Source organism: Ruditapes philippinarum, unplaced genomic scaffold, assembly GCF_026571515.1.
Source record: "Ruditapes philippinarum isolate M1 unplaced genomic scaffold, ASM2657151v2 ctg394_1_1_1_1, whole genome shotgun sequence".
Classification (NCBI taxonomy): Eukaryota; Metazoa; Mollusca; class Bivalvia; order Venerida; family Veneridae; genus Ruditapes; species Ruditapes philippinarum.
In genome coordinates, this window is record NW_026864337.1 from 49210 (window position 1) to 62632 (window position 13423).

Here is a 13423-nt window from a genome sequence, read left to right on the forward strand (position 1 = left end):
AAATAAAGCAAATGATCGTAAACACTATCTAGATCTTTTTTCATCAAATGTTATTCAACTAAAATACTGTCTAAGTTCAATCATATTTTAAGGCACAAAAATTATAATATCCTATACTTACTTGCCCTCTAAGATAACCATCGTCTCCCGTTGTTCTTGAGCAACCGTAAATTTCTATCATCAATGTATGCGTTGTCATTACTTAACCCCGCATATATTTGCGTATCTTTGAGATCTTAGTATTTTAAACATGAAAGGTAACAAAAGGCAATCGCTGAAAAGTTTGAAATATTTAAGTTGACACGTTCTGCACTGTACAGATAAAAATCTGCTCTGTACCTATAAAAACCTGGAAACAAAGTGATTCCTCGGAAGCATTTATCACAACAAAACAACATGAAAATTGCAGACACGATTTGATTGAATCTGTCTATGAAAGATCGTGAATAAGTGCAATGTATGTATGTATGTATGTATGTATGTATGTATGTATGTATGTATGCATGCATGCATGCATGCATGCATGCATGCATGCATGCATGTATGTATGTATGTATGTATGTATGTATGTATGTTTGTATGTATGTGCGTGCGTGCGTGCGTGTGTGCGTGTGCTTGTGACCAGTGTCTATCAATGACAGCTTTGCAGCGCCTTCTCATACTACCTATTAGTTTATTTATCATTCTAACGGGTATGACTGCCCATTCATGGACCAACATGGCCCCAAGCTTCTGGATGGTTCTGGTTGCATCTGACAAGTTGAAATTCTAGCCTGCCTCTCATTTAACCAATGTTTTATTAGATTTAAGTCAGGTGAGCGAGCTGGTCAGTCCATGCGCTCAATAGACTCCCTCTCAAGGTAGTCCTGGACCACCCTGGCCCTATAGGGGCGAGCATTATCGTCCATTAGAATAAATGATCGCCGACTCCTTTAGCATACAACCCTACCTGTTTGGTCTAAGATGTCGTCTTTGTGTCGCTGGCCTGTCAATATGCCTCTATTTAGCACAATCAGGTCGGTTTGTCCATCCCAGCTGATGCCTTCCTACAACATAACTGACTAACCTCCGTAGCGGTCATGCTCATCAATATTTTCAGCCTGAAACCGTGCACCTCGTCTTCTCCAGACTCTAGCACACTTGTCTGTGAAGTTTAGGCAGAACCGGGACTCATTAGTGAAGAGAACGTGTCTCCAGTGTTGCATGGTCCACCGTGTATGCTCCATGGTCCATTCAAAACGGACCAGGCGACGTTGACGCGTCCAGGGAATTCCTATGCAAGCTCTTATCGACCACAAGTAACTTTCATGCAACCTTCTATCAACAATGTATGTGTTCTCATTATATAACCCCGCATATATTTGCGTTTCTTTGAGATCTTAGTATTTAAAATATGAAACGTTACAAAAGGCAATCGCTCAAAACTTTGAAATATTAAAGTTGATACCCTTCTGCACTGTACATCAGGAAACAAAGTGATCCCTCGGAAGAATTAAGCACAATATAATTATATGAAAATTGGAGACTCGGTTTGTTTGAGTCTGTACATGAGGGATAAAGAATAAGTGCAACATCCCTCACGCCCGTTAGCACGGTTTGAGCGATACTAAGTTCTCAGAGCGGTACTCAATCCTCAACACTTAATAGTGCTGGCATCAATGATCCCGATGGAACAGAAAAATGAAACGCTACTCTCTGCAAAATTGACGAAATCGATGTCCTCTGCGAAATATTCTAAAACTGTACCCTCTTTAAACGGTACCCTCTTTGCAAAAACTACTTAATTGCTACCAACTTTGGGAAACCTACTAAAACGATACCCTCTGTGCAATTTTCTTAAATGGTAAACTCTTTGCTCATGCACAGGTCATTGTCTGCTGAAACAGAACAATAAGGTGACATACACCAAAATATACAAGAATAAAGATCAAAAAGGTAAAGGCAACGTTCACAGGACGCAGCCCCCGACACACCAAAGTAGGGCACCCAGAAGGCACCAAACCAAAACCTGGGGTGGACATAAGGGCGGTGAAAGGAGAGTGACATGTAATGTGTGAAATAAAAATATAAACTAAAACGGGCCCATATGGAAATTAAAGGGATAAGGGCTGTAAGGGTGAAAACGGGAGGGGGTTAAAAATGGGATGGGATGTGAGAAAATACCTACCGTAAACGACAGTCCAACAAGGCAGACATCACAAAACATGTATACAATCAAAAACAAATAACAACACAGGCATGAAAAACACGTGAAGGAACACAGAGGGGTACCACCTTGGAACGAACCACTGGGGAGTTTAAACCGGTTTTAGGTGCGCCAAACCTCACTCTTAGGCCCAATATGTTCCTGAATGACATGAAAGTGTAAATAAAATTAATCCCCGCCAAGTGAAATTCTAACAATGGCCATGGTTATATTAGACGAAATAAATAAAACACATATAAAATTATGTAAATATGTAGAAAAGGGTACAGCTTAATAACCAGTAAATGTTTATTTTACTGATTTAATATGGTATGTCAAGTCAAAAGAAGTATACCACGATACGATAGAATGTTTTAACTGTGTCTTGCACAGAAATGTGTCCATTTTTCAGTTACTACACCTCCACAATAAGTTACACAATATCGAGATGTTTCGCCACGCCTACCGCCTAAGCATGTTATGCGGGCTTAAATGAATCATTGATTTGATTATACTAGTATACATTCCATACATACAATATGTTTCCATTTATGTCTACTACTAGTATTTGTTTTCAGCAGAGAATGACCTGTGCATGAGCAAAGAAGGTACCGTTCTAGTACGCAAAGCGAGTACCGATATGGTTATGTACCGTGTCTTTGAATACGCAGTAAATGTTTTGAAACCTATGAAATTCTTACTGAATATGTCTAATGTGAATAAACAAACTATATACGGCAAGCTGCATACCCTATTACATGTCAAGTGAAATTGGTCCTTTCTTAAAAAGTTTTTTTACTTTAATATTTTTAATGACATATTGTGGCCTCTTTTTGTGTGTATAGTTTAAAATATACCATATTTACTTTGTGTGAAGTCAAAACATGTAGATTTTATATCTCCAAAAGGGTAATTTTAGTAATTTCCAAATACGAAGCATAATATATCTAAAATTGGGCTAAGAAAAACATCAAAATATGCTTGAAATGCTATCAATGCAGCTCGAAACCAGTGTTCAGGCTCCTATGGGGTAAACATAATTCAGAAGATGAAACATAAACTCTTTTGTTCAGGTAACAAAATAGATACCCGGCTGTATGGTGATTCCTATCCTTTTTGGAAATGCGAATACTTGCTTTTGTATCCGTACCATTGTTTTGCAGTTATCTTTATCGGATCCCTTTGGTATTCATGTTTTAAAGAAAAGGCCCAGCTAGAATACGTTGTTCCGAAATCTAATGCTGCAACAACGAGCCGGTTATCCTCAGAGATTTTTTAACTTGATAAATTTGAGCAGCAAATAAAGCAAATTATCGTCAACACTTTCTAGATCTATTTTCATCCAATGTTATGTAACTTCAATACTCTCTAAAATCATTCTCATTTAAAGGAACAAAAATTATAAAATCCTAATCCTATACCTATTTGCCCTCGGAACTTTGAAAAAAAAACACGTTTAATCTTTACTAATGACGAACAGAAACCGAAACAAATCTTTTGGAACAGTTTTTATTTTCATAGTTGATATCTAAATATAGTTTTCAAGTTTTGTTCTGTATTTAATTTAAATCTGATTTCTGAAAAAAAGTGGTGTTCTATTCATTGTAAATGTCTTTGTTAAACATTTGCTAACTTATAATAAGATAAACTGGTAATATTCGTCTAAAGATAACCGCTCTTGTCGTTGAGTATTGGGCGAGGTTCAATTGATTCGTGTCGCTTTGAAATAAAACATTGCGTGTGAAACAATGTGTACGCCACATCTGATTAAATTCGATAGGCTCCTTCGCAGGCTTTCTGTTCATATCATTTATGCTTGTAATGTTCATTGAATGTGATTATACTGCATTCTAGACCAGAAACGTAGGCACTTTATGCTGCTGAACGATATTTAACGATATTTTCTATGTACCTTTTTAGAGTCATGTAGATGATTTGCATTTAAAAATATTCATATTTATTCTTAGCTTCACTTTTCAGGGAAAGAGCAAAGTAAATTTCCTGACAAATTAATCATTGGTAAATGCGTCGGCGTTGGTTCTTCTTTTTTATTTACATTTTCCCCCTTACTTTTCGTGTATGGTCAATAACTTCAATGCTGATAATGGAATTTTTTAAAAAAAAAAACTTTATATATGGATTTACTCTTATCATTACTACCTACATAGTGCATTGACACAGGGTCTAATTACTTTGTATGAAGATGCCCCTTGATAAGTAACTACAATTTTTTAAGAAGATGCACATTAGGGAGTTTCTACCTATAGTTCATATTTTCTGGTTAAAAGGTCAAAGGACACGGTCATTGGGACCTGTACAACAAAACAAAACATAAAAAACGCTATCAAAGTGCACTTACCTAAGAAATATAGATGCACCTGTATGAAATGTGCTTGTCACACTCATTTTCAAGTCAAAAGTCCAAAGGTCAAGGTAAGTTTATTTTTTTAATAGATTATTAAATCTGTTTAATTTCTTCAAATTTTATACACTTGTTCATTAAAAAAGGAGATCTTCATCATATCATTGATTCCCCCATCACTTTTTCGTAGTTATGCCCTATTATTTACTTATTTATCATACTAACCTGCTTTGAAGAAGGTGGAGCGTGCTGCTTCTCGAAAAACACATGTTTCTCAATGTAATCTAGACGCATCAGTATTAAGAGCGAGGTTTATAACTAATAATGACGTTATTTAAAGATATACTATGCTCATCTGTGAGTAAAAATTTGAATCGCAACTTAGTAATTCTATGCAGTTCTGACTGAATATCCATGATGTACAAGTTATGCATTTGAAGCTGCATTCCCTTTAACGATTGAAAGAGGTCCTTTGTTTGAATAAACTGGCAGTTGTTTATTGTTAATTTTTTATGACACTATATATTCATATTGTGTCCACCTAGAGTGTGTCGAGTTTAAAACACAAAATATCTACTTTATGTGTAGACAAACATGTTTATTTCAAACATACAAAGAGACTGTGTATCAATTTACAACATTTCAAATATCAAATTTCAGCATAGTATATCTAACGATTATTACTATCATGTATGACGCATTCAAGGGAAGTAACCATGCCGGTTGTTGTGTAAACAATCATCAGGATTTGTTTATCTTTAGTTTTTGCTATGATAAAATTTAACACGAATTTACAATTCTAACAATTAAAAAAAGAGCGTAAAATGAACAAAATGGGAATTGTAATGATAGGTTGGAAAATAGAGACAAAAGTGAACATGATACATTTAAATGGTATCAAACAAATAAAGATAGGAAAATAATTGTATAAGTATAGAGGAACATATTAAAATCTACAAAGGAACTTTTGAGTCTTACGGTATATATTTATTTATTACTCTCTAAGATTGTATTGAAGATCCTTTTCGAAATTTGAAGGCTTTATAGATAAACATAGTTAAATTTCTTACAATTTTAATAAATGAGAGTTAAACTGTTCTGCAGATTTTTACATATTGGGGGTTATTACGTAATGTTGATTGATACATCGTTTTCTTATAGAATCACACAATTTGAATTCAAACAACTTCTAATTTTTGACATACGCACTATAATCTGTCGTTTATTAATAAGCAAATGCTACTCCATCTACCTGTTTCAACACTTAAATGGTGAGCTGACAATCTTAATTGGTTAAAGCTGAAAAGTATTTCGTTATATCGAGATTTTTCAGATAATAGCTATATTCAAATGTTGCAAATACTCTAAAATCTTGCTCGACTTGGAAAACATCTGAAATTCTTTGTTTTAGCTTCGACAAGAACAATGTTTGGTTACCAACACTCTTAGCTAGCCAAATTTCGAAAAATCCTAAATTTCCTAAATCTCAGTTGAGATGCCTAGTTTGTAAGTATGTTCAGAAGAACTATATGTAGTCTTTCATTTTAACCATCCTACGGAAAATAGGTGCATTTAACGACTCTGGAAATGTCAAACACAATATAATGTTGTTTTTTTTGGATTACCTTTGAGTTGAAACTGCTCGAGATGTAGATAGGTGGTTACCAAAAAAAGAGCTATTGAATCAATCTATCTGTATCGAGTAGTGTCAACAAAAAACAATATTTGGCTTTACGAATATGGGCATTACATTGCGTAAAGTCTCTTTACCAGTTAACAAATGTTTTGAAGTATTTAAGTCGACAGTTTATCGCATCATATATATACACAAAAGACCAAAACAATCAATTTACAACATAGTTACGATTTATAAACTCACGCCAGTTGTGGAAAATGTTATGGAATATATCAAGGAACAATTACAACCAATCTTTGGAATGGAGTACCGTAGTCTTTTTATTTTTACAGCAAACAAATATCTCGTTCAATGGAATATTTATCTGAATATACAATACATTGTATATTCTTTTCGTGCAATATTTTTTCTCAAAATATGTCATAAATTTGTAATTATAAAAATGATAATTGTGTACCGAGACGAGACAAATTCAGATTGTTGTTAAGATTGTTTAGATAAAAATCAGAATAGTGCTGCAGATTGATTCACGACATACAGACACATATAAAAAGTAACAACAACAACAACAATAACAATAACAACAGCAGCAGCAGCAGCAAGAATTAAGAAACAAAAGACAACAGCCACTTTGCAAAATGTGTTGTCTTTTTTCTTTTGTTCATTTAATTAATTAAAAAGTTAATATCTACAGACAGACAAGCAAACATTCATTCAAAGAAAATCCAGCAACAATTAGCATGTAAATGTAAACAAATCATGTAAGCAATATTTATGTGCAATGAGGAAAGTAAGCGTCAGAAAAGAAATAAAAATAGATTTTTGTTACTAAAGCTATATACATATGCTTCTTTCGTATATCCCATAATATAGCTAAGACGGTTTCTTTTTTAGAAGAATAAACGTTGGGTATAAACGAGAATGTTCTTTTTCTCAGTACTCTAATCTCTTAAAAATTTTAATTGCCATTTGCACCATATTTCTTTACCTCAATCACAATTTCGTACAATTTATATGTTTTATCATGTTTATGTTGTTTCTTGTCCTTTTTGATGAAGTCGCAAGTTTGTATGGCATTTGACATTATTTTGGCTCTTACTATTTCTCAACATATTATCGTTTGTTCGCATGAACATCTTCAAAATTCGTGTCATACATTATAAAATAATGTTAAATGCAAATTAAAAACAAAGCCAACAAGATGAGCTTTATTTTATGATATCCTTATAGCCGCGAAAATAAATCACGATGTTTGTATAATAACGTTTTTGGTAAATATTTACTACTTGAATGCTTGAATGCTTAAAATTTTCATGGCAACGAAGTTACATAATGGAACGTAATAATAGAACGTCAGCTATGGAGTAAGGTAAAACTTTTGAATAAACTTTTAATAAGGTCTTTGTTCCTGGTAGTTTTCCATTAAATGAGAAATAAAATGAAACTAGAAAAGGCGATAATTATCGCTTAAGAGAAATTTAAGACATGCGAAATTTAGTACTAAATTTTGCAAATAGAGGCGATAATTATTATCGCGTGTTTATTAGCAAAAATTTGTGGACAAAATAGGACATCGTAGGTTGTGCCAAGTTTTTCTATAGAGTAGAAACTAATTGATAAAAAATATTTAACCAAATCTGCAAAACATTTGGCAAATCTTGTATTATTTTGATTTAGAGCATTCAATAAAGTTTGGCAGTATGGCATATAAGGGTGAATAAATACAGAGTTAAAATACTACTTAACACAAATACATTAAATCCCTTCGACATTTTTTACTGAATCAACTTAAGAAGGAAGTTTTTTTAAGGCTCAGTACTTAATTTATGTCAATGGCGTAGCATATTCACTCAAAAACACATGTATTACTAGATTATTCGCACGCAAACGACAGTTATCTTTCTGTATCTGTCCAAAACACAAGTTATATGAAAGGACATTTAACAAGGATTTATCGACAGTAACTAAAGTAACTTAACTTCCTTAGTCTAGGATAACGCGCACAATAGGATAAAGAAACATTCAAACGAAGGTGCTCGAGTCGTTACAGGATTGACAAGATCAGTATCTATACAAGTAGAAGACATATTCAAAAATAAGTTATTAAAAGCAATTATTTTCCTCTACATGACAACCCATATTGTTAAAAAAACAACATGACTGCGCTTTAATTGTCAGAAGAGCGAAAATTCACTTAAGTGTACGAATCTATTTGTTACAGAAGATAGTTCTGAATTCGAAAATGAAATTTTCTTTAACAAAAGTACAGACTTTTATAAAATCTAACCCTATTACAGGTCAAGTAAAGTTGGTCTTCCGTTTGAAAAATACCAGTTTTTAAATGACACTAAATTTTCATATTGTGACCACCTATAGTATGTAAAATTCTAAAATTTCTAATATCAAATGTCAGCATAGTATTTCTTTACAGCTGAACTCATAAGAGATTTGATCATTCAAGCTTAATCTTCACTAATCCCAAGGAAGGGCCAACGATAATGTTGTTCAACCCTTTTATTATATGTATATTTGGTAATTCTGTTTGAAAAGTAACGTAATTGTATATTGTGTCTATATTAAAACAATATAAATATTAAAAAAAACTATGGGACTAATATGACATCACTACTTGTATTTTAAACCATCTCTTTGGGGCGTAAATAAAAATACGAGCAAATATAACAAATGTGCGTATGAATATGTAACGTAAATAGACATTCGTGACATAAGTTGGAAAATAAAAAATCTCAAACGGGCATTATACGCATAAAAATACATGTGCAACATGATTTAAGCTTGGTATCACTATAAAGCGAAATAACAAAATAAAAATTGTCCAATCCAAGCTTCCGTATAAAGAAAGGACAAAACGCTGTTTACAATTATAATGCAATGTCATTCAACAAGTTGAAGTGAACCGTTGTGATTATCGACTCTCATCGTCACGTAAGTACAATATAAATTATTATCTTTCATGTGTTAATTAAATAATGTTTTATTGTTTTATTGTAAAATAGTTTGCTATTTCTTTGTGCAAATAATAATAATAATAATAATAATAATAATAATAATAATAATAATAATAATAATAATAATAATAAAAGTTGTCAATTCTTTAAACATTAGAGCATAATGTTAAAAAAAGAAAAACAATGATCAGAAGTTAATATATAATCACAAATGTTTATCAGAAAAAAGTACTAGTAATTATTCGTTGGTATATGAAAAATTATACTTTACGGTTTGTGTGGACAAACAAGCATTTACGAACTGTACTCTGTGTTGATACGTTGTTTAACAAAGCCTATTTTATGTACCAAAATATAAATATTTTTCTGTGCAATATTATTTCTTTTTAGAATGAGCGACACAGAAAAAAGCGAAAAATCTGAAATGAGAGATATCGTAAACAAATACAAAGAGGTAATGAGAACAAAGGGACCAAAAGGCTTACAAGAAGAGCTGACCAATAATCTAGAAGCATGGACGAATACCAAAGTAAACGTTGCAGTCGTTGGAAATCCGGGAACCGGAAAATCCACCTTCATTAACGCGGTTCTTGGTATTGACCATATGGACGAAAATGCAGCTGCTTCGGGTATTGTAGAAACGACAATGGAAATCAAACCATACTACGGCAAAATGAAGAGTGTTGTTTTCTGGGATTTGCCTGGAGTGGGAACTCCGAATTTCCCAAAGAAAAATTATGATGATAAGGTCAAATTACAGACATATGATTATTTCATTCTCATCGCTAGGAACAGATTCACCGAAAATGACATCTGGCTTTCCAAAGAAATCAAGAAATGTAACAAAAAGTTTTGCTTTGTTCGTACACATCTTGATGAAGATATTGAAAACGACTCTAAATCAAAACCAAAAACTCATAATAGGCAGGCGGTAATTGACGGTATCAGAAGAGACTGCGCAGAAAATCTCAAGGATGTTGCCCCAGTTGACATTTACCTTATCGACAGCTTCGAATGTGAGAAATACGACTTTGGTGATCTAATCAAAACCCTTTTCCAAGAATTAAAAGGTATGAAAGCAAAGCTTTTGGCGTTAAGTCTTACCTCTGCCACAGAAGAGATAATAGGTGAAAAAGCCAAGTATCTCATAGAAAGATTGGTATTTGTTTATTTCAAAATCGTATTTAAGTACGAAAAAGAAACATCCGATGATCTGGCAAAACAGACCCTACGATATGAGAGCGAATTGTATAAGAAGGTGTTCGGCATTGACGATGAAACGTTAAAGATGGATCGAAATCTGTTTAAATTGTCTCAGCTGGGCACTGACTGCAAATTACAGGAGCTTGAAATGATTGGGGAAAAAATGATGGAAAGTTCTGAACAAGTGGTAGACAAATTTCATACGTTATTTAAGGAAGATTACAGTTTTTTAGGAATACCGTTTAACAACATCCTTTTTGGCGAAATTATATCGGGCATATTATATAAAATGATATTGAGATATCAACAATTTGCCTGTAACATTTTTCAGAACATACCAATTGATTTTGCCGAGAAATGTAATACAGACTAAAGAGCACAGACCCCATTACTTGTTCTAGTTGATGCCATCTTTATGATACTATACTCATTTTTTTCATTTTAAAGTTGAGCTGAATGAACAATATATTTCAAAAGATTGACAATCATGATGGAGATTGACCAACAGTTGATAAGGATGAATTATAAATAAGCATAGATCTACAATATAATAAGACTGACTTACTTTTTATGAAGTGAATGGGTTTTTGTAGAAAATTCCTTGCCTCATGTGAGGTATCTATCGGTTATAAATTTGAAAGGAATAATGGCAAAATATAAACTTATTTTGACTTGTTTCATATGTTGCTTGATTTAGCATAATGTAACACTTCAACATTAAAATCCATTAATGTTGACATAAGTAGAAGATATGTCTCTTTAGAATGTTTCTGTTAAACTTGATATGATTTATGTCACACTCTGATTTATCTGGAAAAAAACAATATGTACATATTTTGCAATTTGTATTTGATTACATTTTACATATTATATACGTATGAAATAAAATAAAATGAAATTATGGCAAAATGTATGATTGTTTTTACTTTTATGTTTACACACAACATTAACACTTTAATGATCATACAGTACGCTCACCGCGGGTTTTGCTTTTTCCTCGATACCACCGCGGACGATTTTTTTTTATCGCGGACAAACGCGGGGGTTCGTCCGCGATGAAAGCCTAATTTCCCCCGCGATCCCCGGTGTTCAGTTGTTTCCACCGCGGACAAAATTCTGACGACCGTTCTTCATTCGTCGATAAAATCAGTCACCCGTTTCCCGCGGGGGAACGCCAAGGTCAGTTGGTCAGTATAAATTAACCTCCAAAAATAATAGACGTTTTATTATTTTTAAACGTCATCTTTTTTACACAATGACTTGAAAATTGACCACAATCGTCTCCTTAAATGTTTATATACGTTAAATTTTTTGAACGGAATAATTACAGCTGTACCTGTTTTTGTTGTTGTTTTTAATATTTTTGTTATAAACGTCCACAAAACTATTCGTCCACATACCAATATTTTTACAACTGAAATCGTCTTTTATCACTGTCATCTTTACTTTTTCATTCCTTGTAGTTCTCAAAGTATTATTGCTGTTAAACTATATGGGAGCCATAAATATGATACTTAGTATAAAAAAGGACATTTGTGCTGATTTCTCAATGATGACTGTTGCTACAGTACATGTCCTGTAAGAGGTCGATGAGTGTGAATACAAGACAAGACATAAATAAATTACATGTACATATCTTAGAAATAAAAGAAAAAGATATTTAAACCATCTATAAGATTTTATTTGTATGCAATTATATTCTTTAAAAACGGGTAGAGTTGTTTGTTTGTGTTTTTTTACAGTAAAAACCCCGTCGAAAATGGACATGAGAAATATGCATGACACTTGCCAAAAAGTTTTTATATACTGTACATACCTTATATTTGTTTGACACAAATTCACCCATTAAAAAAATAATAATTAGGCTGCCTTTTACAAATTATAAAATTACATTATTATCCTCGGAATTAATTTCAATGAAAACTTAATATAATAAATACAAGAAAGCAAAGACAATTACGTTCAATTGTATGTACTTAAAACTACATGTTGTCTACAAATACTATTATTCCCATGAACAATAATATCTTAAGATAAAAATAAAATGAAATATGTTTAACTTGAAAATCGGTCGATGGAAGTTCTTAGAAAATAACTGCCATGTGCTTGTTTGCCTTATATACATGTATGTACATGCTGTTCATAATAAAATAACAAAAAGTATAACGTCAAGTTTAACAAAATTCTGCAAAAAAAAATCTATAAAAAATAAAAAAGACAAACAAACAAACTACTAAAACAAAAATGAAAATAAACTTCAACAGATGATACAAACTTCAAAACATATACATTACGCTCACACATGTAGTTAGATAAATCAAGAATACCATTTAATGTATATTTTGGTAAACGCTTTCTTTTAATGTTCCAAATAAAATATAAGACTTTATGATCAACATGCAAATAAACAGAAACAGTAAAACGCATCTGACAATTGAAAGAGACGTCCTGGAATATTGCCTGAATAAATTGTTGAGGGTTACGTTTTCAAAGTTTTTAAATAAGAAACAAAAGCTGGCATATAAATTGTTGTAGTATCTTTTTCATAAATGTCATATGCCGCATTTTTCATTATTTGACTTCAAGTTTCTCACTACCATGAAGTTGCGACGACAATGATTTATCTTGATGTCGAATACATATTATACATTACCCAACACAATAACAAGAAGAAGAAATACACTGCATTTGTACATGTACTTTTATTACAACAAAAAAGAAAACAAACAAACAAATTTTACATATAGTTATATGTACAGTGCATGTTACAGTACGTACGTATACTGATGTTTAAATACAGTAATTAATTTTTAAAATTTAAGGTTTCCACCGCGTTGACCGGTGTTTGACCGCCGCGTTCCTCCGCAATTTACCGCTGCGTTCCGCGGGGGAAACGGTTTCAGCCGCCAATTTATGTCCGCGGTGGTGAAAATTTTCTGTCCGCGGGGTCACGCGGACAATATCTGAGCAAATTTTCGTCCGCGGTAAACCTCATCCGCGGGGTCACGCGGGTTTTGAAAAAGTCGCGCTGAGCGTACTGTAATGTCCCTTTAAACATTTATATAATG

General features: G+C 32.8%; 1 protein-coding gene across 1 annotated transcript; it reads left to right on the forward strand.

The window, feature by feature from the left end:
• Positions 1 to 8978: 8978 nt before the first annotated feature.
• Positions 8979 to 11251, forward strand: LOC132725248 (interferon-gamma-inducible GTPase 10-like). The gene is made up of 2 exons (XM_060710343.1): positions 8979 to 9129; positions 9543 to 11251. Exon 2 carries the CDS (start codon positions 9544 to 9546, stop codon positions 10726 to 10728), a length of 1185 nt encoding a protein of 394 aa, XP_060566326.1. The 5' UTR covers positions 8979 to 9129; position 9543; the 3' UTR covers positions 10729 to 11251.
• The last annotated feature ends 2172 nt before the right edge of the window (positions 11252 to 13423 follow it).

What these genes read in the sequence shown, in the direction of transcription:
- LOC132725248 (XM_060710343.1), top strand. Translation starts at nt 9,544, where the DNA reads ATGAGCGACACAGAAAAAAGCGAAAAATCTGAAATGAGAGATATCGTA.